Below are 27,685 nucleotides of genomic sequence, written 5' to 3'. Positions count from 1 at the left end.
TAGGGATGATAGTACCACTACCAGGCCTGTTGGGAGGTGTAATTGAAGTCATGTTTTGGGCTAGGTATGCTGTAGTTACTCAGTTATGATGCTGCTCCTCATTAGCAATCAGCAAACATTTATGGGACACTTGCTACATGGGTGGCCTTGGACTGGATTTTAGAGGGGATGCCAAGAAGGCATCCATTCAGCTTTTCCCTCAAAGCATTCCCTGCGAAGAGATGACTGACACTTCGGGCAGCTTTATTCACCTCCCTTACCCCCATTCCACCTCTGCCTTGGAACCCCTTTGTACTTTGTCACTGTCACATGACCCAGTGTGTCCTCCATGGGGCTCACAGGGAAGCATAGGAGCTCAGGCTCTGGATCCAGCCCAGCAGATCCCACCCTGCCTTGGCCACTTCATAGTCTCATGACTGAGCAAATTGCTTGGCCTCTCTGTGGCTCATTTTTAATGTGGGCATTAGGGTAGAACCTCCCTCTTGGGGTTGCTGTAGGGGTGAATTGTGGTCACCCCAGGGGAAGTACTTGGCACAGCACCTGGATCATTATAAGTGTTAAGTAAATGTGAGCTGTAGTTAGGCATTTGACTTTGGTGTGTCGAGAGGCCTGTTTGTCTAGCAGCTCGTGGTTCCTGGAAGTCAAGGGAGGCTGGACCCATCCCGAGGGCCCTGCGGCACCTGGCACAGACCTGGTGAGCAGGATGAGTGTTGAGTCAGTGAGTTGGAGGGGCCCCAGAGAAGCTGGGGCCAGGCAGCTGGATTTAGGCTCCTTCTGACACCAGGCTTGGGGCAAGGGGGCTCACGACCTATCCCAGCCCTTGGGGACTTGAGAGAATCTGAGGGATCTGTGCAGGGGTACAGGGGCTCAAGGGTGCCATGGGTACTTTGGTGAAGGGCCACAAAACCAGACTGGGGACCAGAGGATCTGACCAGGGAAGATGCCCCATTTGAATCTTAGATTAGGAACAAGCTGGGTGAAGACATTGTGAACCTGTGTGCATGCATGTGTGCGTGTGCTGTGCATGTGTGTGTGCTGTGTGTGTGTGTGCTGTGCATGTGTGTGCCGTGTGTGTGCATGTGTGGTGCGTGCGTGCGCTGTGCATGTGGGTATGTGTGTTGTGTGTGTGCGTGCGTGTGTGTGCATGTGTGTGTTGTGTGTGTGCTGTGCATGTGTGTGTTGTGCGTGTGTATGCTGTGCGTGTGTGCACGTGTGCGTGCGTGCGTGTGCATGTGTGTTGTGCGCGTGTGCGCACATRTGTGTGTTGTATGCGCTTGTGCTGTGCGTGTGTATGTGTGGGTGTTGTGCGTGTGTGTGCTGTGCATGTGTGTGTGTACGTGTGTTGTGYGTGCGTGCATGTGTGTGCATGTGTGTTGTGTGCGTGTAATGTGTGCACGTGTATGTGTGTGTTGTGCATGCGTGTGCTGTGCATGTGTGCTGTGTGTGCATGTGTGTGTGTTGTACGCGTGTGCTGTGCGTGCCTGTGCAAGCGTGTGTGCATATGTGTGTGTTGTGCGTGCGTGTGCTGTGCGTGTGTGGTGTGTGTGTGTGGTGTGTGTGTGTGTACATGTGCATGTATGGAAAAGCCGTTGCAGGCACATGGGACATCTCTACATGGAAGCAGGGAACAGCCTGATGTGCTCAGGGGACTCCGAGCCAGTTAGAGCATCAAGTTCAGGAATAGGGGTGATGTAAAAGGCCATGGTGGGCGTTGAATGCTGGAATAAAGGGCTTGTTTATTATCTTGTAGGCATGCCGGACCACTCCCCACCCACGTGCTTCAAGGGACAGGGAATTGAAACAGGGATTGGAGGGAAGGGGAAAAGAAAGAAAAGAAGGGAGCTTGAGTCTTTAGGGGTCCTGCCTCCTTCACCCAGCTGGCTTCAGGGTTGACTGCTGGAGGTACCCATATTGACGATCCTGTAGGGAGAAGGCTGATGTGTGGGGAGAGGGGCTTCTAGTTAGCTGCCTTGGGTGGCAGCACCTCCCTCCCATGCTGATGCCTCAGCCCTGCCAATCAATACATTGATAGCCCTGGGAGCTTAATGGACAGGCTGGGGGTGGGGAAGGGTCCTTCGCAACATCACGATTCTGGCTGGGTTGGGTGTGGGGACTATGACAGGAGAGAGGGGAGAAGCCTGGAGCTGAGGGGTGAATGGGAGCGTGAATCTGAGCCAAACTCACATCCAGGGGTGGGATTGGCCTTCCCCCTCCCTTTTCTGTCCTCAGATGCCAGCTGGGGGAAATTCATGGGCTCTAGAGCCAGAGGTGGGTCCAGATCTTGGCTCTGTTGCTTTGTGTACAACATCGTGGGTAAGCCACTTGGCCTCTCTGTGTCTCCCTTTGTCGTAGGGATGGTAATCATTCTGACCTGCCCAGGTTGTGTGAGGAGGAGGGAGCCCATGCCTGCCATGTGCTTAGCCCAGGCCCTGACACAAAGCAAGTGCCCAGCAAGTGGGAGCCCGCGTTAGTCTCAGCCTCTCAGAGAATAATCCACAGCACACTGGGGCTGGCAGCAGCTCCTGGGCCCGAGTCCAGGCCTGCTCTCTAGGAAGAGTTTGGGGAGCTGCATTTTGGGGAGGCGAGCGGGGCTGACTTTACCAGGGCCCACTCCTGGAGGGGGGACTTGAGAAAGTGGAGAAGCTCTGAAAGCCCTTGGCGGGGCTGGCCACACTGCTGCTGGAGGAGGCAGGCCGTGGTGGAATGTGGCCGGAAGTCTGGGGGGCTGCCCCTCCGGGGACCGAGGAGACCCTCCCTTTCTGGGCAGGCTGCCTGGAGACAGGGGCATGGATTGTAGGAGGCCTCAAGGATGGGGACCTGGGCGGGAGGGGGCAGTGTGACCCCATCCTCCTCTGGAGTAGGGGGAGTGAGCTCAAGGCCTTCAGCCCTTTCATGTTTAATCCCTGCTCCAGTCCCTGCCCCCCCCCCCCCCCCCCACTGTGGCTTGTGGCCAGAACCCGTTGCCATCCTGAATTGAGGGAGGGGAGGGGGTGGAGAGAGGGGAGAGTGAAGGCTGGCGAGGGTGCAGTGCTAGAGTGCTTGGGCTCTAGGCTGATTCTTTTGCTCCCTAGCGCGCCTCTTTGGACATGCGATGCCACCTCCAAGCCTCAGTTTCCTCTTCTGTAAAATGGGGACTGTACTCGCACCGACTCATGGGGCCACTCTGGGAATTACGTAAGGCCATTGACCTAAAGTGGTTCTTATGCTCAAGAAGCAGTGGCTGTTGAGAAAACAAAACACAAGAAAAAAAGAAAAAGAAAACAGTTGTAGTTGTTCCTTTCTCTGAGGTAAATGTGATCTGCAGTCCCCATCCTGTCAGTGAGAAAACTGAGCGTTAGAGAAAGCAAACAAATCGGTGGTCAGTCCGTGCTAGTCATCGTGTTGAACGTGTGTGGTGTGTGCGCCGAAGTGATGCATGACGAGGCGGACGTCTGTGGAAGGTGGCGGTGCGGCCCGGGAAGAAATAGAAGCCCCCAAACATGTCTTCAGAACAGGGGTGGGTCAGTGAAGCCGAAATCTTCAGCCAGACGGAGCAGGGGTGGCTGATGGATGCCCCGGTAGGAGGGGACCTGGGTTGATGTCTGGCAGCTGGCATTGAAATCACCCCATGGAAGGTTCACCCCAAGGTGCCTAAGGGGAGGGGCTCAGAAGGTAGAAGAGGCTAGCCGGTGAAGGACCCCGAGTGGGCACCGTGCTGTGGGCAGTGGGGAGCCAGGCCGAGTGTGCCTCACCCTCAGTGTTAGAGGGCTGTGTCCACAAGGATGAGACTGCAGGCCAGGCCGAAGGCGGGCAGCTCTGTCCCACTGGGCGCCTTGTCTGTGCCTGGGCCTGGGGCCTCGGCACACCCCGGGGGACATTTGAACCTGTCAGGCCGTTGATGCCTCTGTGCCATTCCTGGACTGGGGAGTGAATATTCCCACCAGAGCCCAAGCTCTCAGGGCGGGGAAGGGGCTGGCCGGAGGGGGGTCTTAATGAGGGGTCTTGGGCTGCAGGGGGACCCCACTATAGGCCATCCTGCTGTGGGAAAAGCTGCTTTGACCCAAAAGAGAAGCTGGGGTGGGAGGAAGGCAGAGTGACAAAGGTGCCTTCCTGTGCCCAAGGACACGTCCTGGATGTACCAGCCTGCTCACCTTGTGAGAGCTGCAGTAGTCTCGTTCCGACTGCAGCTTCTCGACACCCCAGATGATTGTGCCCCGGCGGGGGGGTGTTAGCCTGCGGAGAGCAGCTACGGCTGTTCCAGGAAGGCCTGGAACACAGTCCGCCTCCTTCCCCCCCAGGCCCAGTGACCTGCCACCCAGTGAGCAGGAAAGCAGGAGGGAAAGAATGTTCCTGAGGCAGACACTAGAGCTCCACTTGCCCATGTTCCAGCTCCGTGGCCCTGGAGAAGCGCCTCAGAGGTCCAGTCTCTGTAGTGAGCTCCAATGGGTGCCCACCTCCAGGACTGGCTAAGGAGGCGCCACATCTAGAGGGCTTCCTAGCAGAGCGCCTGGAACAGAGGAAAGCTCAGCAACTGATAGCTTTAGGAATGCCCCTTGCCACCCCTCTGTGGGGCACTCTGCTTCTCTGGGTAGTAAGTGCTGGAGCAGACTTTGGCCTCCAGGTTTCCCTCTTTCTAGCCACAGTCATTTAGCAAAACTTCGCCGGGCACCTCCTGGGGCCAGAGCTGGAGACCCCAGGATGAGCCGGAGAAGCTGCAGTCTGAGGATGATAAGCCATTATAGTGTAGTGTAGGTCTGGGACCTTGTCAGTTTAGCTTTGGGGCCTCAGTTTTCTCATCTGTAATGTGGGATAATATTTCCGCCTTGAGGATGAGACCCTAACCCGGCTGGGAGGGTGGGGGGCAGGAAAGACTTCCAGAGGAGGCACCTGAGGGCAGGTGTCAGCTGGGCCGAGGGGGCAGGGTTTCCTGGGCAGAGGACCTGACCTGCGCAAAGGCCTGGGGCTCCCCAGAGGTCTTGCCCAGGAAGCCCAGGGGGTCTCTCTGCCTTTTCAGAAGGATGGACTCTGTTTATGTGTCAGAGGCCACCCCTGCTACCTCCCTTGGGCAGGATATGACCACAGAATGTGGCTTGAATGGTGGAAGCTGGGCAAGATGAATTGTTCCCTCCACATCCTGGGGAAGGGCCACTGGATAGCCCCTGCTGACCCTGGGTCACCCGCGCTGCCTCTGTCCAGTGGGCCAGGGAGAAAATCGTTAACAGGAGGCTGGCTTCTGGGGCAGGGCAGCTCCCCTTGGGGACCCAGGGTAAGGAGATTGGTTTGACCTCTGGTCGATAAGGTCTCCTGTGAGCAGGAGGAGAGTTGGAGGACAGGGAAGGAGGCTGGAGGCCCGCCCTTGGGGGAGGGAACAAGGCCAGGCTACCTCAGGAAGTCATTCTGGGGAGGTCGAGGGCCATGGGCGGGGGGGTCTTCAGGACACGTGCCCACCAGGTGTGAACCTCAGGGGGCACCTCCCTGAGCATCGGGCTATGAGAGGAGGTGGGTCCCAGGTGTCAGACCCTGGCTGTGAATTGGTCACAGGGGCTGGCCATCGAAAAGAGTGAGAGGGAAGGGTGTGCACCCTTGGTGGGCCAGGCGCCAGGCCCCGCACCCCTGGCTGTGTGGCTAGAAGCAACCGACTTAACTTTCCTGAGCCTTGGTTTCTGCATCTGCTGAGTGGAGGTGATGAGCATTCCCAATGTGCGGGGTTGTCTGGAGGGTCAGGGGCAATAGCGTCTTCCCAGACTGAGTGTGTGCGGAGGTGCCCTGTCTGCAGGGATGGGGGTGTGGTCTGCTTCTATTTCCAGAGAGGCTCTGTCTGCAGGACTTCACTGTGAGCCTCTGAAAGGGCCGCCATGTGCTCTCCTAGTTATTGCCTCCTGAGTACTCGCTCTGTGCTGGGCACTGTTCTAAGACTTTCTACATTTCATCTGCGGAGCAGCCTGTGGGGTGGGTGACATTGTCACCCCTCTCATTTTCTAGGGAAGCTGAAGTCCAGAGGGGTTGGTAACTTGCCTAGGGCCCCTTAGCGAGGGAAGGGCACACCCTGGGTTCTGACCCTGGGACCTCCTCCTGATTGTGCTGGTGGGACAAGTGGGGCCCAGCAAAATGGGGCTGGAAGAGGGCCTTTGGAGCCATAACTGGGGCTAATTTTGCCATTGCTTGTTCTGGGACCTTGTCAGTTTAGCTTTGGGGCCTCAGTTTTCTCATCTGTAATGTGGGATAATATTTCCGCCTTGAGGATGATAGTGAAGGATAAATAATGTGGTCCAGCTGGAGTGCCTGTGGGGCCCAGGCTAGCCACAGGGGCCATGTGCAGGTCAGCCTGGGGACAGAGACCCTGGGCTGGGCATGGGATGTAGTAATGAGGAGAACACGGTCCCTGCCCTCGGGAGCTCACGACTGAGAGGTGAGACAGATGCTTGCGCAGCCCTGGTCCCAAGAGCTCTGCAACAGGCTGCGTGGGCCATGCTCTCATGGGAGTGGGGTCCTGCCTGCCCAGCATCCTGTCGGACCTCGTGGGCACACAGAACAAACCAAGAACACTGTCTGGGCTTCAAGAATTGTTCAGCTTTATGGTTAAGATGGGATGGGACAGGCATACATTTAGCAGGGCCTAGGTAAACCTAATTTAATAGTAAATGGAATGACAGGACTCCACATCTTTTCGGTGTTCATTTGTTCATTCATTCATGCGTTCAACAAATGTTTCGAGTTTCTGCTGTGCTACATGCTGTGGATAGAGCAGTAAGCAAGAAGGAGACAGCCCCAGCTTTCATGGTACTGCCAATGTAATGTTGGGGGGAGACAGACAAGAACCAGATAAGTAGATGTTATGTCAGGTTGGTCAGTGTTAGAAGGAAAAAACATAGCATGGTAGGTAGAGAGATGGAGAGTGACGGGGTGGGGACTGCTTCAGAAAAATAGTCAAAGAAGGCCAGTCTCAGGATGTGACACTGAGCAGAGACCCTAATGAAGTAAAGGAGCCAGAATGTAGAAATCTGGGAAAGAACACTGAAGCCAAGGGAAGAGCAAGTGTGAAGGCCCTGAGGCCGGTGTGTGTTTTGTGTTTGGAACGCTCAGTGGCACAATAAGGCAGCCGGTATAAGGGGGGGTGAGGGAGTAGTGAAGGGTGAAGAGGGGGCTCATCCTGAGGACCTTGAGGCTGTGGTCCTCACGTTTGTCTAAACGTGATGGGAAGCCCCAGAGAGTGTGGAGGGGGAGCATTACTCAAGGTGTTTGGGTTTGGTGGAAGCCAGACAACCAGGGGGCAATAGTGGGAACAGAAGGCTGGTGAGGAGGTGGCTTCAAGTTGTCCAGGTGAGAGGTCGTGTTCGGGGAGGGAGACTGGAGAGATGCATGTTGGCATAGCCAGAGACAGCTTCCCGGAGGATGTGGTCAGATGTGAACTAAACCTCTGGGGATATAGGGAGTTTTGGTGGGAGATGCAAAATGAAGTCTTCTCCAAGAGACGCCAGGGGTGTGGGCGAATGCCAGGTGAGGGTGCTTGCTTGTGGAGAGGAGAGCCCCTGGCATCAACTCCTGGGGCACACGTGACAGTGGATTCTGGCCCTTTTCTTCTCCGGGTGACTTGCCAGGCCTTTGTCCTTCCCTGCTGTGCACGCAACCAGCCGTTATATGCCCTCCATCCTTCTCCCATCTTCATACCGACTTTGATCCTTTACTCCCCACTTGCTCACTTTATTCTCACGGCCACCCTGGAACGTAATCAGGGTAGGGGCTCTGCTTGACTGTTTCACCGAGAAGGAGTCTGTGTGCCCAAGGTCACAGGAGAAACCTCCGCTCTGTACTTCTTGCTTTAATTTGGGGCTTTGGTGGAAAGGCAGAGCAAGCTTTGTTGTCCAGTAGACCGAGGCCTGCTTCTTAGCTTTGCCACTTCTTGGCTGAGCCACCTCGGGCAGCATGCCTCACCTCTCTGAGCCTCGGTTGCCTCATCTATGAGATGGGGATGGTAACAGAGCAGGTACGGGTCTGCGCCGGGGCCTGGTCCGGAGCCAGCACGGAGCGGGGCCCTGGCTCTCTGGTGTGAAAGTGACTCCCACGTGCAGGGCACCCGGGACTTCCGAGGTAGATCCCTGATGCCGCTCTCCCTGGCCAGGTGCTGGCGGCCGAGGAGAACGTGGACTTCCGCATCCACGTGGAGAACCAGACGCGGGCTCGGGACGATGTGAGCCGTAAGCAGCTGCGGCTGTACCAGCTCTACAGCCGCACCAGCGGGAAGCACATCCAGGTCCTGGGCCGCAGGATCAGTGCCCGCGGCGAGGACGGGGACAAGTATGGTAGGTGCCAGCCCCCCCCTCCCTCACCGTGTGCCTCCCAGCCCTCGGGTTCACATCCCAGGTCTGCCCTGCCCTGGCTGTGTAACCTTGCTCCTGGCACAGCCTCTCTGGCCCTCCCGCACCTCCTCTGCAAACTGCAGGTGCAGTCGTGTCTCTCGGGAGAGCCTTGGGGGGAGTGCTCACCGCTTTGCCGGGAAAGGTCGTGGGTATCCCTGGCTTCCCTGGGCACGGCCTAAAGCCAGGAGCTGCTCCCCACGGCACTGCTTCGCCAGCCCCGGGTTCGGGTGCTCAGAGAGGTGGGAGCCTCCAGGGAGTGCTTTCTGGATGCTGCTTGCCGTGCGGAAGTCAGCCTGGTGTGAGTGTGGGTGCACATGGGCACACATGGGTGTGAGCACGGGTATGTGCTCTCCTCCACACCTGTGAGGAATGGTGCTCGTAGCGCTTGGGCTATCTCCCCTTTGACCTGCCCTTGACCCTGAAACCGCTCAGCCCTCCTCTGGGGTGTTTGGGAACCATCCCTCACCTGGTGCTGCCTCTGCAAGGGGGCCGGGAGGAACGAGACACCCTGCCTCCCTGCCCACCCCACCCCCCAGCTCATACAGACCCTCAGCAGTGAGAGAAACAGACAGGACTCCACTTTCCCAGAGCCTCGAGAGGATTCTGGGGACCGGTGCTGAGCAAATACTGACCCTGCCCCATGGGTTCTTACCTTCTTTTTTTTTTTAAGATTTTTTAAATTTATTTATTTGAGAGAGAGAGAGAGAGAACGAGCAGGGGAGAGGCAGAGGGAGAAGCAGACTCCCCGCCGAGCAGGGAGCCCGATGTGGGGCTCGATCCCAGGACCCTGGGATCGTGACCTGAGCCGAAGGCAGACACTTAACCGACTGAGCCACCCAGGCGGCCCTGGACCTTGCCTTCTTAAGCCAGGTTCTGGGAGGTGTCCCAGGGTCCCCCCCCCACACACACCTTGGGCAGGGGAGCTGGGGCTGCGGGTGGCCAAGGCGCGGGGCTGGGGCTGGGGCTGGGGCCCCGGGTATGCACTGTGGGCCTGCCAGCCTGGGCTGTTCTGGGATGATGCCCCGCTTGCCCGCCGGCCCCTTCTCGTTGCAGTCAAGACATGACAAGAAGACAAATAATTTCTTGGACCTTTTATCTTGGACCCCATTCATTTTCCCTCCGCCCCGGGGCAGGACTGACCTCATGGTAGGGCCCAAGTGTGGCAGCTGCGCCGTCACTGGGGGCTGGGGTGGGCCGGGCCGGGCAGGGCTGCGTCGGGCTGGGCTCCCCGACTCCAGGCCAGCTGCCTCCCTTCTTCCTGTGCCATCACTCTTTACAGGCTCCATTCTCCTCCCTCCCTCTCTCTTTCCCCTGCTTCCCCTCTCAGTCTTGCCACTCCTGCTTTTCTCTCGACCCCTCTCTCTCAGTCCTTCTCCCCTCCTTCCTGTGCTCACCCCTTCCCCTCTGTGTCTGTCCATCCCTCTGTCTGTCTCCCCCCCTCCCCACCATAGCTGTCCTCCCTGCCTCCCTCCCTTGGATCACAGCTTTCCAGTCCCTCCTCCCCATGTCTCCCAGGTCCTCGGGCTGCCTCTGGGGGTGGGGGGGGCCTCTGTCTCTTCGGGCCACCCGCTGTGCTGGGCGGACCCAGGTGGCGCTTTTCCCTGGGATCTGCTGTCCAGTTGCTGCCAGGGAAGGGGCAGCTGGCTGGCCGGGGCCGGGAGGGAGGTGCCCTCCTGGGGAGTCCCCGGAGCTCTTGCTGGCCCCTCCAGGCCTGGTCTGAACCATCTGTCCACGCCCCGAGACAGGAGGTAGGAGCTCAGGAGGGAGAGGAGCCCAAAAAAGGCCACCCCCTCTGTTCGGAAGTCACTTGCCTCTCATTTCCTCTGCCTGAGCCAGACAGAGACTCAGGGGATCACACTTGCTGTGTGACATCAGACAGGCCCTTTGCCTCCTCTGGGCCTCAGTTTCCCATCTGTACAATACAAGGGTTGCATACTAGAGCAGTGCTTCCTAAACATTAACATGCCTGGGAATCACCAAGGGATCTTGTTAAATGTTGATGTTGATTTGATGGGTCTGGGGTGGGGCCTGAGCTCCGCATTTCTAACGCGCGCCCAGATGGTGCGGATGGGCCACACCTCGTGTATCCCGGAACTAGCTCATTTTGGCTTCTCGAGCCCCACAGGCCCCAGATTGAATCTTTCTCTCTCAAGGAATATGTTTATCACTTCTCCAAGCCCCCGCCAGGGCAGCGTGGGGCTTTGCTGGCTGCTGAGGCTGCTTCATTTAAGTGTCGCATTAGAAACGCAGATGAGGCAAAGGGACCCCATCTGTGAGCCCCGGGAGAGGAAGTGAGACAATGGAGCCAATTGAGGCTTCCAATCTAGATAATCAATACAAATATTATTGGGAGGGTGATTTATGTGGCCAAGCCAGCCTGGAGGATGGGGCTGCGGTAGGGGCCTGCCCTGCCTGTGGGGGATGGGCAGCCAGTAGTCTCCAGTCAGGCCAGGCGCCCCACCCCAGGCAGTGGACAGTCCCTCCTTCTCAGGACTCTGTGCAGCTGAAAGAATGATGCAGTCTGAGACTTGCATTCATATGCAGCTATAATGCAGTCTGGGAACCTCAGCAAACACCAAGTATAAACAGGGGCCCCAGAAACACCTGGAATCTGGAATCCCGACAGACACTCGGATTCTCAGATTCAATGGCATCCTGAGGTGTTAGACTCAGGGCAGGCACAAGGCACGGGCCCACTTTAGTCGGGGGCTGGCCCAGGAGCTCTTGGCCTGCTTTACATCTTTACATCCGGGAGCAGTCTTTGGTGAGATCTGAATAGATGTAAATCACACCCTGCTCTTCTGCAAGAGGATCTCCCCAGGGCTCCCCAAAGCTTTCCCCCCAAGCACTCTAAGGTGCCTGAAGGTGGGCCAGGTGCTGGAGGGACAAGCGTGCTAGTCAGGAAGCTGAGGGTTTCGGGAAGGGGACAGCTGATGAGCCGGGTAGGGCCACCCTGCCCACCTAGGATGCTTACATCTGGCCCTCCTGCCCTTGGCCCTGGCCACCTGTGTCGTGTAGGCAGTGGCTCTGTTGCAAAAACAGCACCAGGAGGCAGGACACCTCGTTTTTTGTTGCCGCTCTGCCACTGAGCAGCCTGCGGAGCTTGGGGCAAGCGTGTCTGGCTCTGGACTTAGTTTCTTCCTCTGCCAAGTGAGGATGAGAAAGGCCCACTTGACTTGCCTCTGAGATTGATGCATTTGAGCCCGGGGTGTGGAGGCATTAGGTCCTCCTGGCTGCAAGGGGCCGGGCTGCCAGTGACAGAGGTGGAGTTTTAGAGGAGGAGGCTGGGTTGGGGGGCGGGGCACAAACTGAGTTTGCCTTCAGGGAGTGGGGAGGGACCCCGGTGGTGGGAATGGCGGTGTGGGGGCAACTCTGCTTTTATAAGCAGTGTGACTGGATATTCTTTCCTGTTTTCATTTGAAAAAAGGGTTTTCTACTTCAGAAAATAAAAAGATAAGAAAGCCCCCAAACTCAGTGTTTTGTAGTAGGCCAGCCTCCCAGGACTGTGCCCAGAATTGCCCCCAGGCAGGCCACTGGAGGGGCTGTGTCAGCCAGGAAGTTGATCTTTTGAGGGGATGAGAATGTAGACTCCGAATTCGACAAGATTTGAACCCAGCTCCATCACTTGCGGGCTAGAGATCTCGGATCTGAGTTAGCCTTTCTGATCCTCTTTGCTCTTCTGTGAAATGGGGTAATGGAAATGAGAGCATCTCTTATGCTCACAGATTGTATGATTATTAAAGCAAAAAATTATGAATACTAACTACTTGAACTCACTGCTGTTGTATGGGTGTGGGGGGGGTACTCGCATGGGCTCTGGTAGAGGTTCCCCTCTCAGGAACTGATTCCTGGGGCTCCCAGAAGGGGCCAGGTCTCTCTCGCATCCGTGGGGCCCTGGTATGTCAGCTGCAGGCCTAAGAGCCTTCTTCGCCATGATTCCAAGCAGCAGGTCGGCCTGCTCTGGCTCCTGTTGGGCCCGAGGAGGCAGGGTCTTTGGACCTTCTTGCTGGGTGTAGTCTGATCTTTTCTCAGTTTGAGCTGGGGTCCCTAACTCACTCGGCACAGAATTATTGAGCCCTGGGGATACAGTGGTGAGACACACTTGGTCCTAGCCCTCACGCTGCTCCCAGGCCAGAGACCCTGCTCCATCTCAGGGGCTGACTCTGAGTAGGAAGAATCTAGTTCTCTAACTTCCAGTGTGACCTGGGGTCCTTCCCATTCCCTCCCTGAGCCTGGGCTTCCTCACCATTCATGGGGGGCTGGGTGAGGGGTGTGGATTTAGCACTCCGCTGGCTTCCTCGAGAGCTCAGGCATGGATTCGTCTGTGATTCCAGCTGTGGTACTGCTGTGTGGGGTCAGGAGGAGTCAGCCCATCCCAGCATGGGCCTGCACCTTCCTGCTCAGCCTTGCCCTCCTGAAAACATGAGCTCCTTGAAAGTAGTGGCCCTTTTGCATGTCCCCATGTCCAGTACAAGGCTTGGCAGAAAGCAGGTCTGCACTTAAATGTTGCTGGGTAAATGAATAAAATAATTATGGGGTAACTCCAAGCATGATCTGGGACTGACTTGTGTGGCTCACGCAGGAAGGTGTGTGGGGCATTCCAGACCTTTTGCTGAGCAGATGACAAGAGTGAGGGGAGTCCTCTGGTCCCATTTCCCTCATCCTGGTACCTGCTGGAGGGCTGTGTTTGAATAAGGAGCAAGGGCTGGTGTGGCTGATGCTGCAGAGACCCCCTACTCTCTGAGTCAAATGCCCATAGTCCATATGGCAGTCTAAAATGTGAGACTGTGTCACTTCACTCTCAAAGGCGCTTGTCTCTCGGAGAATTAAATCCCAATTCTTGGATCAGCCCAGAATGGCCTGGCTCTTGATTACCGCTCCAGGCTCGCCTCACTGCCTCTTCCTTGCCCACTCGGCTCGAGCCCCACCCACCAGCCAACAGGCCAGGTGTGCTCCTGGCTAAGGGCCTTCTTTGCATTTGCTGTTCCCTCAACCTGAGGATGCTGTTCTCCCAGATATCCTCATGGCTTGCTCCCTCATTTCACTCAGGCTTCTGTTCAATTTTCTCCTTACCAGAGACTTGCTGTCTCTCTCTCCTCAAGGACATATTTTTCTTCCTAGCATTTATTGCTACTAGGCATTCTATTACATATTTAGCCTTTTGCTCTCTGTCTCCCCCGTTATAATGCAAACTCCTCGAGGGTAGAGGGCTTTTGTCTATTTTGTTCGCTGCTGTATCACCATGCACAGAGCCAGCCACAAGCAGGTGCTCAATATATGCTTGATGAGCCATGTGTGTGTCTGGGAGCGCTCCCCCTGGGGCAGGTGCCTGGCCCAGAGCTCAGGCACACAAATTGGTGCTCCCTGCCTCTTCTTCTCCCAACCTCTCGTCCTCCCTTCCATCCTTCCAGCCTCCAGCTCTGCATCATGCAGTGCGGGTATAGCGAGCAACAGACCTGGCTTCCCCTAGGGCCCTTGCAGCTGGGAAGAGGCATCAAAACCGCTGCCCTTTGAGCTCATGTCCCATAACTTCTGTCCCCAGTGAGGAGTGGTCACCCACACCTCGCTGACTCTGCAGCTGAAATAGCCACACTAGAGCTATGGCTAGGATTAAATATAGCTCCTGATCAATCCTATTGATTTTTTCCCTCTTCCTTTCCAGCAAGCCCACGTGGGCTGCAAACCTCCTTGGGGGACTTTAGGAGAAGGGAACTTTGGGAGAAAGGCTGTGTGTGTGTGTGTGTGTGTGTGTGTGTGTGTGTGTGTGTGTGGACAGTGATGTAGAAACATCTCCAGAAAGCATTCCTTCTCCCCGCCCCTTCCTCTCCACCTGGTCCACCTTCAGAGGGACGAAGGGAGGATTGATTTGCTCTGACCTTCCCGTGCCTTTGGTGGCAAGGACATTTCCTCGCTGGAGGACACCTAGAGAGTGACCAGGCATGCAGTCAGCCCTGGAGCCCTAGTGGCCCGCCAGCTGCTGGTCATCTCACACAGGGCCCTGAGGGGGTCCTGGCTCCCACACTGCTCCTGTAGGTCTTGGCGGGGGGTTGGTGAGGCTGAGGGTCGGGGGGAAAGAAACCCCCCTTCTCCAGCTTTGTTCTCTCGGGCTTCCTCTCTTTGGTTCCTGTCTCCTGTGTCTCTCTTTGCACTGTGTCTCTGGTTTTTGGCTGCCTCTCTGTGTCTTTCCCTGTTGTTGCCTATGCTTCAAACCCAAAGTCTTCAAAGGGAGGCCCTGGATCACATGCTGGGAGGCCCAGGTAGGGAGTCACACTGGAGTCAGTCAATCAGTTCAGTCAGTCAATGTCACTTCCCTTTTCCCGCCGTGGCTGGCCTGCAGGATATCTGTCCCCTTCTGCCTACCTCGGAATCTCTGTCTTTCTCAGACTAGCTCTGGAGTTACTCAGCCAGTGTTCAAATCCCAGCCCTACTCTGTGGCTCTGGGCATGTAACTTATCTGCTCAGGGCCTCAGTTTCTTCATCTATAAAATAGGTGTTATAGTCCTTACCTCATAGGATTGTGAGCATCTAATGAGGCACTGCACATTCAGACTAAGCACTGTGCCTACAGATGGTAAATGCTCAAATAAGTATTTGTTGGGACCTTTAAATTATCATTGTTATTTCAAGCATTTAAAAAAATAGGGAAGGAAGAAGGCAGCACGAGTTTTTTATAGAAAGGGCACTGTGGGCATCTCTACCAATAGTCCCTCTGCATCAAGAAAGTGAGGTCAAAGCAGAGACCTTCCCTGCCTTCGGTGTTTACTCGCTTACTCCCCCAGGGGAGGGACTGAGGCAGAGGGAAGGTAAAGGGAGTGGTGGACAAGGTAAGACCAAGACTCCTGGGCTAGGCCGCCTGGGTTTTAACTCCATCACCGTGTAACTTGGGGACTCAGTTTTCTCACCTGTAACATGGGGATGATAATCACAGTTCTCACCTTGTGGGATTATTATGAGGATATTATGAGTGACAGAATGCGTATAGTGCCCACTACATCATAAGCTCTAAATAAATGGAGATTACTGATAATATTTCTAGAGGGGCAGAACTGAAAGGGGCCTTGGAGATCACCTGGGCCTGGCCCGGAGAGGAAAACGGTTTTCCCCTCTGTCACATGGCAAGTCGGAAGATGTGATAATAATCCTGAGGCTGGGGACAGGTGGGTGGGAGCTCAGAGTTCTAGTGAGTGGAAGGAGTAGCACCGGCCAGTGGGGAGCGGAGTGGCCAAGGGCATTGACCGTGGAGTCAGACTGGGTCCTAACATCTGCCCTGCTTTGACCAGCTGTGTGCCCTTGGGCAAGTCCCTTTACCCCCCTGAATCTTGTTTTCTTTAACTCTTACCTTAAATAGTGTTACTCATATCTACCTCACAAAGCCATTTATGCATTTACTAAAATTTACTTGTTGATCATTTCCTGTGAGCCAGATATGGGCGAGGCTCTAGAAATCACAGTGGTGTATAAGACAGATAAGGCCCTGCTGTAGTGGAGCTTACCTTCTGGTGGAGAGAGACAGATAAAAAAAAAAAAAAAAAAAAGATAGCAACTAAGACCATCTGGAGAAGAGCTCTGAGGAAAATGGAGCAGGGGTGGGTAGAGCTGGACTGGGGAGGGCGGTAAGACATTGGACGGTGTAGCCAGGAAAGGCCTCTCTGAGGAGTTGACATTCGAGTAGCAACCTAAGAGAAGAGAAGCCTCTATGGGAAGCTCTAGGCAAGGCAGCCTCCGGGTAGAGGGAATAGCAAGGGCAAAGGCCCTGAGGCAGGAGTGTGCGTGGTGTGTCAGAGAGGAACAGCAAAGAGGCTTGTTGGCTGGAGGGCTGTGAGTGAGGGTGGGATGTAGGAAGGATCAGTAGGGGCTGGAGCATGTGCACCATCTGGGTCCCCATGAAGAGGCTAGATTTTATTTGGGTTGGAGATCCCTAGGAGGCTTTTAGCAGGAAAGAGACAAAATTGATTTTATATTTTTAAAGGATCTCTCTGGCAGAGAGAGGAGGCTGCTGAGTTGTGCAGTCTGGAGGGGATGCCTAGAGAGGAGGTCTGATGAGGAGTGGAGCCAGATAACTTCCCAGACTCCTCCTGCCTGACCTGGTACAGGCCTTGAGAATGGAACTGAGCCCAGCTGAGGTTTCTAAGCTCCTGAGAGTTGCATGTTGGGGGCTTGGGTCATGAGCAGGGGGGCCATGATGCTGTGGACGAAGTAGGCTGTGGAGCAAACCTGGCCTGGGTGGGGGGGGGCGGTCTCTCTCTCTCCATCTCTCTCCATCTCTCTCTCTCTCTTTTTCTCTCTCTTTCTGAGAACTGCTGCCGCTATTACTCCCCGCAGACTTTACATAATTCTGGCCCGGCTCCCTCCTCATTATGTCATGCACCCAAGTGGAGTCTAGGTCACTGCAAGGCCTGCTGCAGTCGGGAAGAACAGACTGCTGGCTCCCCGGCATGGCATCTGGAGCAGACCTTCCCCATGCTGGGGTGAGGGCAGCTATCTGTGGTAGGCTGTGACTGATGAGCATTGAGGGATTGGCGGGGGGCAGAGGACTACATCTCCCCAGAGTTGGGGGCCCTCCCCTAATGCCCAGGCCCCAGCAGAAAATTAGGCAGACCTGATGGCAGCCCCTCCTGCTGGGTTGCTTCTCTGAACCTCAGTTTCCTAAACTATAAAATGGGGACAAAATCACCCAAGCTCAAGGTGAAGTATAAATTTCAGTGGGCTCACGTTGGAGCCAGAATGGTAGGAACTGTTCTGGGGACAGAGGTCCAGGCATATGCTGGGAGAGGGACAGGCTTCCCCTCAGACTCACTTGGGGTTTCTTGGGCCATAGTCCTGGGGTCTGAGCCCCTTTCTATAGTCTCCCATCCTTACCCCTCTCCTAGGCTCTGTCCCAATCCCAGAGCGAATCAGAATAGGGGTGAGCCTCCCCTTCCCCCTTGCACAGATCAGGAGATTGAGGCTGGGGGGAGGTGGCGTGCCTGGCTCAAGGTCACACAGCCCAGCATGAAATGGAATCAGACCCCATAAGTCCCAGCCCAAAGCATGTTCTGATGCACTTCGCAGGGTGGGATGCCTGTGACCCTGGAGGATGCTGAAGAAGTTCAGGTCAGAAGGCATGCCTGGGAAGACAAGTTTGGCTCTACCTCTGCCCTTTTACACACATCTGATTTTTTTCCCACTATGCTGTGTGTGTGTGTGTGTGTGTGTGTGTGTGTGTGTGTGTGTAGGGGAAAAGGATTTAGTTTTGCAGTTACTACAAAACTTAATACAATAGTTACTTCCCTCACCTGGCCTCTGAGAACAGGTGCTAGGTCCTTTCTGCCTTCCTTTTGTGGAATCCTCACAATACCTTTTGAAGATTAAGGATGATTATACCCATTTTACAGGTGAGGAAACTGAGGCCCAAGAACACATGGTTGGCAAGTGGAGCCGAGATTTCATTCCCAGATCTGCGCGTTCCAAAACTCTCACCTTTCCCTTACATGTGCTGTCTTCTTCACCCCCCTGGGATGGGGGACACTACCGAACCCCCTGACCTCCGTCCTGTGTGGTGCCTGAGCATTTCGAGGAGACACAGAAAGCAAGCCCCAGGCTGCTCTGATGTTTGGCCCTGGGTTCCCAGGGAGAGTTACAGGGAGTTTGAATTAAAGGGGAGCAGGGAGGATGCGGGGCTTGTAACCCCCTATCTCACTGTTGCTTAATTTTCTTGACTGTGTTTACTAGGGATGGGGGAAGGTGGAGAGAAGAATGTGCCTCCCCCTCCCTCCCTGTTTCTAGAATTACTAAATTCTTGTTAGATCTTTAAATTTTATGTAAATTCTTCTTATTTTCCTTGGAAAGGTGGGGTATCATATTTTAATTAGTAGTGGTGTCAAAGGAAGGCTAGATTAATTATTGGAAATCCTGAGTTCCAGATGGTTTTAATTTTCACAGCAGGGCACCAGGGTATATATTTTTAATTTTTTTTTTATTAAAATCATACCTAGTGTATTTTAGGGGCACCGAGGTACACGCTTTGTGGCTCCAAGGATGCCCTATTTAGGGCTATGATTTTTGTTATGGAGAAGCAAGTAAGTCCCTTGTCACTGAAATTAAAAGTTTGTGGGTGAGGGAGGGGCAGGTGCTGGGAAGCAAAGGGTCAGAGATGGGAGGGTGAGAATGGGGGAGTCATAGGCAAGCGGTGGGAGGGGGTGTTGGGGAGGGAACCAGGCATAGGAACTCAAGGCCAGAGAGGAGAGAGAGCTCAGAGAGTGTGTGTGGCCTACTGAAGTCACACAGCACCGTACTGGGGAGAAAAAGTGGATTGGCAGAGGGACGGGGATTAGGCACAGCATGCCGAATCAAGGGACAGTCACCCTTTGACAATTTGACACCCTTGCTCAGTCAGGGCTTTGGGGGATCAGCTCTGGACACCACCCTCTCCTAAGGGAGGTTCTATGGAGAGTGGGTCGTTTAGTGTGGGGTCTCCTACTTCGAACCAGTAGGGTCCTGACTGGGACTTCTGGGCTCAGAAGTTTCCGCCTCGGTGGCCTTGAATGAGCAAAGTAGAATATTCTGAAGATAGCCTCCATTCCCGGGGCCTTAAACCTCCCCTCTCTGGGCCTTCCCCACTTTAAGTTACAAAGGTGTGGCGTGGGGAGGGGACATAGAAGGGGTTCTACATGTTTGCCCTGGAGGGAGGGGCCTTTGACCTAAATTTTGGAGGCAGTGGCTTGATATCCCCCAAGGCAGGGTGTGAGCATGCCCGTGCAAACTCGCATGCGTTTTTCTGTGCCCTCATTCTAGAGACTGCTACTTCTCTGGGGTTATTGGTGGCTGTGTGTCCTGTTCCGGGAACAGAGATGAGGGGCTGGTGGGGTGGGTGAGAGGAGAACACACTGATCTTTAGCCACAAGGGGCAGAACAACCCTCCAGCTGGTGCCATGTAGGTCCCAAGTGGAGTCAAAGAGAGGCTGGGGGTGGAGAACACAGGACGGAAGGCTTCTCCGGCTACCTAAGGGGCAGGGTGCCCCAATGAGACCTGTTCAAAGCCTCCCCCATGCCCAATGTTGGAGCAGTGAGGGGGTCCAGGGACAGGGTCAGGGATCATGTCGCTGAGCCTTTCAGCCAAACCATTGCCCCTGGTAAAAAAAATGTGTCTTGTTCTCCTTCTGCCTTTCGAAGCCCAGCTCCTAGTGGAGACAGACACCTTCGGTAGTCAAGTCCGGATCAAGGGCAAGGAGACGGAATTCTACCTGTGTATGAACCGGAAAGGCAAGCTCGTGGGGAAGGTGAGTGATGGTCTGGAATTCCCAGGGTATTCGGGAGGGTTCCCCCTGGTAACACTGGGTAGCTGGAACAGGGTGTTCAGGGCCTTGTCAGCCCCAAATGGAAAACAAGCCCGGTGAGTGTGTGTGTGTGTGTGTGTGTGTGTGTGTGAGAGAGAGAGAGAGAGAGAGAGAGAGATTCTGACTGTAATCTCTTCCTTTAGCCCCTTCTCTGCCCCCACATCACAGCCTGCCAGGCTGAGGTATCCATGGCCATGACCTTGGGGAGGTCTGATCTCTCCTGCTGGATGTGGACCCCCAGGGACTCAGGGGCTCCCTGCCTGCGTGTGTCTGCTGACTGAGAACAGGGAAGTGGCAGGCCGAGGGCTGGGGCCGCAGCATTGGTTGAACAATCGCCAGGGCTTTGCAGAGAAGCCTGGACCACGCTGCCTCCTCAGTGCTGGGCCTCATGGTTCTAGCATTTCAGGAAGATTCTGTTACTTTGGAATAGGCAACAGAGCTGCATGTAACAAATTAGGGTGGCGTGTGGGTATGGGGGGTGGACCCACATGCCTGGGGCTCTGAGTTTCCACGGGTGCTTCTTGGTGTCCCCCTTTTTTCCTGGGTGTGCCTGTTTGTGAAGTTCATACACTTGCTTCCTTTGGGTGCTCCAGGGGAAGGTGTTACTGGCAAGTAGCTACCTGGTGCTCATGCCCTGTGTTCTCTTCCCTTTGCCGGGCCCCTACTCACCCCCATATCTAACTTGTAAAATGGTTCTGTTGGGCAGGTGGAGTGCGGGGTGCAGGGTAGATCCTGATTCTAAGGAGGATGGCTCTTCCTGCTCATGTGCAAGGCCCTGGCTGGTGATTTGCATTTATTACATGGTCTTGGGAGGAGGAAGCAGGGCCCCGATTCCTGTTTTAAGCCATGGTTTTGTTTTCCTGAATCCCCCAAATCTTCTCCTTCTTCCCCTCCTCCACGCCCTAGTGGCTGGGGAGAGTGCAACAGGCCAGGGACTTGAGTCAGGGTACCGTTGCTTCTTATTTGTTAACAATAACACTACCAGTAGCTTCTGCTAATTGAGCACCTACTTTCTGCCAGGCACTGTGCAAAAATGCTCCCAAATAATCCCATGAGGTCGCTACCACTACCATCCCCATTTCGCAGAGGAGAAAGCTGAGGCTTGGCGCCGTCCGAGGCACTTGTCCCAGGTCCCACACTAGAGCGCCGCGGGATCCCAAGCCCGGTCTGGAAGGCAGAGGTTCCTGCCGCACTGCCCTCACCAACTGAAGCTTCTCGGGGAGCACAGGAATAGTAATCCGCAGAGCGTGGCTCCGGGATGCCGAGGAGTGGTTTTAATTAGTGATTCACTTTCCGCGTCCCGGGGCGGCCGGCCGGCGAGGGGATCGGGGCAGGGGCGGCGGGCGGGCCGGGCGCCGGGTCCCCTGGCCTGGCCGTGCGTTTCCTGTGGCGGCGCGGCCCGGCCCCGCGTCAGGCGCTTTGTTCTCCTGCCCGCCCGGGCCGCCTCCCAGGCCCAACCTGCCTGCGGCTGGACGCTCGGCTTCCTTGCCTCGCGGCTTGCAGGGCGGGCGCGCGGCAGCCCGCAGTGCCCGGTGCCCGCGAGCCCCTCCCTCCGGTCTGCGCGCTTCCCGGCAGCTTGACCCCAGGGGGGCCGCGCTGGGGTCAAAAGAGCAGCCCCGCTCCCCGCCGCCGGCCGCCCACCGCCCGCCCGCCCGCCGGCTGGCCGCTGAGTCACCGCTTCCACAGGAGCCGGCTCCGATTTCCTGCCCCCTCGCCCTCTCTCCCGTCATTAATATTGGGGACGGTTCAGCTGGCGCTGGCTCGGCCAGGCTCGGCGCAACCCGGGGAGGGCCCCCTCCTTCCTGCACCGCCTCGCGGCAGCGCCCCCCATCCCCGTACAGGCGCGCCCGTCTTCTGGGCTGGCCCCCAAATCCACCTGCCCCAGGATGGCCCTGGGCAGGCCCCCTGTTGCCCTCCGCCTAGCCCAGCTCCCCTCACTGTCTCTGGCCCTGGTAGCTAGAAGCCACAGGCTCTTGGGGTGCTACCTCCTAGGCAGTCAGGCCCCAGGGTCCTGGGGTTACCCTTGCATTGTTCTTCATTGCTGCCACTGCCTCTGTTGTGGCTTTGTCCTTTCACTGGAACTGTTGCCCCAGCTGCCTCAGGAGTCCCAGCCTCAGGCTTTTGCCTTTGCCCACTACCCACCATCAGCTTCCTAAAGCGCATCCCCTGTCTTCCACCCCCAACCCATCTCAGAACCCATCCGTGGGTCCACACCATCTACCAACTACCAGAGAAAGGCCACACTCCCTGAGGAGACCCACAAGGCCCTGGGGAGCGTCCCTGGCCTCACAGCCCTGCCACCCATCCTTGGGTTCCTTAAGCCCTCGACACGTGGCACTGCCAACTGCCGATCCCTGGGTGGGGCGTTAGGGCTTTGTACATGCTGATCGCCCCTCCCTCTGCCCATCTGCCCTAAGTCCTGCGCAGCCTTCAACAGCTTCTGGCCTCCCGCACCCCTCATACAGCACACCCGCCCTGGAGCCCACAGTCCCTCACACGGTCCTCTGTTGCCCGTCGCTAACCCGAGTTGTCACTGTTTGTCCGTGTGCCTACATCTCGCAACTTGACTGAGGGCTCACAGAGGTTTGATTGTGGATCCATCCATCCATGCTCTGTGTACCGGGCCACAGAGCTGCAGAAGCACCAAAGAAGTAGAAAAATGGTCTTGATTTCTGAGGATTGTCTTAACCCACAGCCAAAATTATTCATGTCAGGCCAGGGCGTCAAGTGCCCTAACTGCTGAGCCTCGGTGTCCTCATCTGTACAATGGCGATGATAATGCTGGCATCTGGTGGGCACTTGATAAATATGCAGTCACTTCCTCTTTGAAGCCAGGCCACAAAGTTACTCCTTCACCTGTGGAAACCCTTGACACGGTCAGCTCAGGCTCTGACTCCTTTGCAGGGGCCTAACAGGTTAGCTTTCTTGGGTGCTCTTGACCTGGGTGCCCAGCCTTGCACCTCTTTGGCCCTCCATGCATCGAACCCCCAACAGAGCCTTTTCAGATGTTCTGGGCCCCTGTCTGTAGCTCTCCTGTACTATGACAATCATATACCAACGCTCTGCCCCGCGTCCCTGCATGCTCAGGTAGCCCCCTTCCCTTTGCCATCTTTCTGGACCCCACATCTCTCTGGCCCAGGAGGAAATACATCCTTTCATTCCATAAACACTTGTTGAGTATGGAGCACTATGTGCTAGGCATCCACCCCTCCCAATCTCTGAGGATTCAACCCAGATCGATGATTTTCTGATCTGCCCCCACCTGAGTGATCACTGGTGAGCCCTCCTTGGGGCAGCACAGGGCCACCCCAGACCTTTCAGGGCAGAGGAGTCTCCTGCCCACCACCACACCTTTGGGAAGACTGCTTTGGTTGTAAATGACTGAAGCCCAACTCAAAATGCCTTAAGCAAAAAAAGGAATTTTTTGGCTCACATAACTACAAATGTCCAGGGGGTAGTTCTAGTTTCAAGTAAGACGGGATCTAGGGGCCAGATGATGTCATCAGGATTCAGTCTTCAGATCAGATAGAGGGAATAGGACTCCAGTGTGGAAAGGAGGAGGTTGGAGGTTGGAGGTGGGGTTGGAGGTGGGGGAGAGATGCTCAAATTCTACTTAATCACCGAAGTTCTGCGATGGGATATTCACTCACTCTTTAATACTGATGATCTGCCTTGCCCGAACCCATTGCGTCAACATTTTTGGGGGTGAGGCCCAAGCACAGGTGTTTTTTTTTAATCACTGCAGGCAATAAGCAGGGTCATAGAGGTAGTCAGGAACAGAGGTGAGGGTCAAGGCCAGGTGTGGTCTGCCAGTAGCTTCAGATCTGCTGTGTCTGAGCTCATGGGCGAGGTGGGGGGGGGGTGTCCTGTGACCATCACGGGTACCATGGATCCTCCCAAGGGGCTCCCGAGCTCTGGGGTGCTGGGAATTTTAGCCCTCGTAAGTACACCTGGACACATACAAACACAGTGCCAGGCACTCTGCTTGCTCCTTGCATGTCTGAGACCTTGCTTCACGCTGATGGCGGCCGTGTGGGCCTGGGGAGGGGAGGTAGTTTTGACAGACAGTGCCCTGCCCTCTCTTCCACACTCTTTCTCCTCATGGACCTCTCTGGAACTGGACAGAGGAGAAAGGAGCTGCAATGGCAAATGCAGGTAAAAATCTGGCTCTGCGTCTTACAAGTCCCGTGACCTCGGGCAAGCCGTTTTGCCCTCTTTGAACTCTGTTTTCTTCTAGCAGGGAGAGTCTACCTGAGCAAGTTCAGAGGATTAAATGTAATAATGCACGTGGAGATGTCGGACCTATAACTGACAAGCAGGAAATGCTGAATGAGCGAGTGAATGAAGGAGTAGGGAGCCTAAGTGGGCCAGGCCGGGAGCTCTGGTCCTCTACGTGCTGTGTCCCTTCCTCAGCACACCCCCAGGAGGGCCTCCCCTAGCTCACGACAGTCTCTGGGACACTGGTGAGGGATCCAGAGGGCAACATCCACTTTCTTTTAGAAGAAAGCCTTTTGAGGGGGTCCCTGCCAGCATTTCCATCCCAGAACTCTCCTTTATTCAACCACAAATGCTCTGGGTGCCCGAGACCTGTGCTGAGCCATTAGGGCAACTGACAGGTGGTCCTGACCTCCTGAAGCTCTTGGGCTAATGAGGAGGCAGGGAGGTATAGGATTGCTCTGTTGCGGGGTGGGAGGGGGAATGGGTGCCAAGGGGGAGAGGATGGAGTATGTGAGTCCAATAAAACCTGATGCTTGAATGGAGTCTTAAATGAAGAAGAGGGAGCTGGATGGCAGTGAAGGAAAGCTTCCTGGAGGAGGTGGTTACTGAGCTTGACCTTGAAGGATGAAAGCAGTTTTCCAGGTAGTGGCAGGTAGTCTATGGTGGGGAGCAGCATGGTGTATGGTGTAGGCTTTGTTCAGTTTGCTGTGACTGTTCCATCGAGAGTGACCAAGGGACCTGGACTTAGACTGGATAGGCAGCTTCCAGAATAATCCATGGGGGGCCCAGAGACCACTGCCCTCTACCTGCCTTGTACATATGTCCCACTTCCCTCACAAGAGTCCCTCACGGCTCAGCCCCTGCCAGACACTGCCCTCTGGGTCCCACATGCCTCCCAGTCCCACCCGGTGCCTGCTCTGTAGCCTCCTCGAAAGATCTCGGCCTCCAGAGAATGTTTTCTTACCCTGTCTGTCCCTTTCTGCGAAGTTCAGCACTTTGTCTGCAGGGCCCAAGCTTGCCCTCCACTCAAAGGTGAACGTTCTTGGAAGCTCCAGCCTGTTTTCCACTTCAAACAAAAGGCTGGAGCTCGCACCTCAGGCACCACGCACAGCCAGACCGCTGGGCTTCCAACTTGGCCGGGCATCCGTCCGTAACGAGGAGTGGGCCCAGCCTAAATTTGGAGATGTTAGTTGGAAACTCGAGTGCTGCTAATTCAGGCCTTCCAGCTTTGTGTGCTTCTCACTCTTCTACATGGAGCAATTTGGCTGTCTCAGGGAGGAGATTCAGAGCCCTGCCTCCCACCATCCTTTGTCCAGCTCTGATCCAGGGAGGGAGGCCAGAGCCATCTGAACCACCTGCTCTTCGGAAATAATTTAGCAATTTCCTATTGTGTATGGGACTCAAGTAGAAGTATCATTCCTTACCACATATCTGTGACGCAGGGGTCACTGTCCCGGTTTGGTCAGACGAGGAATCCGACGTCTAGAGAGTGGAATTAACTAGCCTGAGGTCACATAAGGAAGTGTTAGAGTTGATTCAGCTTCTGACTCCAAATCTAGGACTCCTTGCCCGGCATCCCTTGTCTCCTAGGGAGTTCACACATCTGCTGGGGAGCCTGAAGTCTCAGAACCAAAGGCATAGGCTTTGGAGTTTGGCCATGCAAAAACTCTTTATTCTTGGAGGTCCCCACCCCTCTTCACACCAAACATTTAAAATGCACCATATCCCACATTAAATGTGATTTAAATGTAACTGTATTGCAGTGGAGTGGCAATGGCGTAGCTGACTTCATATCAGGTTTTGTGCACGCCTGCAGGGACTCCTTTCTGTTGCAGGTGATAGAAAATAATCTCAACTACTTTAAAGGAAATGAGGTAATGAGCTTCAGATTCTGTTTGGTCCCGAGCCCAAAGGCTGTGACCAGAACTTGGTTTCTCTCATTCCCTTCCTCTTGGCTTTACTTCCTCTGTGTTGGCCTTATGGTCAGACAGCGTTTCTCCTCATTGTGGTAAAATGGCTGCCTTTGCTTCAGCCTTACATGTTCCTCAAGTTTTAAATCAGCCTATGTTTTGGGGGATTGGACAAGGGTCTTGAGGAGCACTCTGATTGGATGGCTCAGGCCACGTGCCAAGCTCTGCAGCAGTCACAGGAAATAATGTTTCATTGGCCAGGTCTGGGTCTCGTGTTCTAGTAGAGTTGAAGCGGAAGCCCCTGGCTATAGCATCCTGAGTGGGGAAGGGATAGATTCCTGAATGACGGTGGGAATTAATTACCTAATTGGCGGGTAGGGAAGGAGGCAGGGGCCAATATGACAAGTCCACTGCACAGATCCAGGAAGTGAAATTACTGGGGACAAAACTTGGGTCGGGCCCTCTACTCTACTGCCCCAAGCCTCCGCCACCTGCGCACACCCTGTCCACGTAGCTCTGCCCCTCACACCCACCCTCCCCTTCTCATCTCCTCCTTTTCTCGCCTCCTACAGCCCGATGGCACCAGCAAGGAGTGTGTGTTCATTGAGAAGGTCCTGGAGAACAACTACACAGCCCTGATGTCCGCCAAGTACTCTGGCTGGTACGTGGGCTTCACCAAGAAGGGGCGGCCGCGGAAGGGTCCCAAGACCCGGGAGAACCAGCAGGACGTGCACTTCATGAAGCGCTACCCCAAGGGACAGGCAGAGCTGCAGAAACCCTTCAAGTACACCACGGTGACCAAGAGGTCCCGGCGGATCCGCCCCACGCACCCCGGCTAGGCTGGCCCCACCGCAGCCCCCCAGGCTGCCCCCAGGCCCACACTCACACTCACAGAGAACTGCATCAGAGGAATATTTTTACATGAAAAATTAGGAAGAAGCTCTATTTTTGTACATTGTGTTTAAAAGAAGACAAAAACTGAACCAAAACTCTTCGGGGGGGGGGGAAGCGATAAGGATTTTATTGTTGACTTGAAACCCCCTGTCTCTGACAAAAGACTCACAAAAAGGGACTGTTGTCAGCGTACAGGTGCTTGTCTCTCTCTAGGAACAGACAACTCTAATCTCGTCCCCAGAGGAGGATTTGAAGGAGGAAAACGACACTCTGAGAAACCAAAGTCCTTTTTCCCAAAGGTTCTGAAAGAAAGAAAAAAAAAAAAAAAAAAGAAAAGAAAAAGAAAAAAAAAGAAAAACAAAGAGAAAGTAGTACCTATCCCCAGACTCCCCCTTTCTTCCCAACCCCCTTTCCCTGCCCCAGACTCCAACAAAAATCGCTCTCTGGTTTGCAGTCATTTATTTATTGTCCGCTGCAAGCTGTCCCGAGACACCGCGCAGGGAAGGCGTGCCCCTCGGAATTCTCGGCGCCTCGACTTCCGACGACAGACGGCCTCGTCCAATCAAGTGACCCTGCATTGCTCGCAGTTCTGGAGGATGCTGCTATCGACCTTCCGTGACTCACGTGACCTAGTACACCAATGATAAGGGAATATTTTAAAACCAGCTATATTATATATATTATATATATATAAGCTATTTATTTCACCTCTCTGTATATTGCAGTTTCATGAACCAAGTATTACTGCCTCAACAATTAAAAACAATCGACAAATTATTTAAAAAAACCATGAGGTGAGTGGTGGTGGGGGGGCGGGGCTCAGGCAGGGCGGGCCCCTTTGTGTTTCGTTCTTGGTGGTCTGCGCTCTTGGCTCGGAGAGCTGGGGCCTCGCTCATTCATTCGTTCACTGATTGACACCCTCGCGCCTGCTCCGCGCACTGCTCTAGGCACTGAGAACGCAGCTTCAGACCTAGGGATCTTAACTTCCAGACATCCTTGCCCTCAGAGAGAT

General features: G+C 55.1%; 1 protein-coding gene across 1 annotated transcript in view; it reads left to right on the top strand.

Annotated features, from left to right (window-relative positions):
* The window catches only part of FGF18 (fibroblast growth factor 18), a 33,928-nt gene extending 6,495 nt beyond the window's left edge, over positions 1-27,433 (top strand). Inside the window, exons 3-5 of the mRNA XM_025866622.2 lie at positions 8,099-8,279; positions 19,488-19,594; positions 26,352-27,433. Of these exons, the coding sequence (XP_025722407.1) occupies positions 8,099-8,279; positions 19,488-19,594; positions 26,352-26,618 (555 nt within the window). The 3' untranslated portion in view covers positions 26,619-27,433. The remainder of the gene's footprint in view (positions 1-8,098; positions 8,280-19,487; positions 19,595-26,351) is intronic.
* The last annotated feature ends 252 nt before the right edge of the window (positions 27,434-27,685 follow it).

Source organism: Callorhinus ursinus, unplaced genomic scaffold, assembly GCF_003265705.2.
Source record: "Callorhinus ursinus isolate GAN/ISIS: 27379988/994484 unplaced genomic scaffold, GSC_fseal_2.0 scaffold3, whole genome shotgun sequence".
NCBI classification, from domain to species: domain Eukaryota; kingdom Metazoa; phylum Chordata; class Mammalia; order Carnivora; family Otariidae; genus Callorhinus; species Callorhinus ursinus.
Note: the sequence above shows the minus strand (reverse complement) of the source record. Positions and strands in the feature narration are given on the sequence as shown.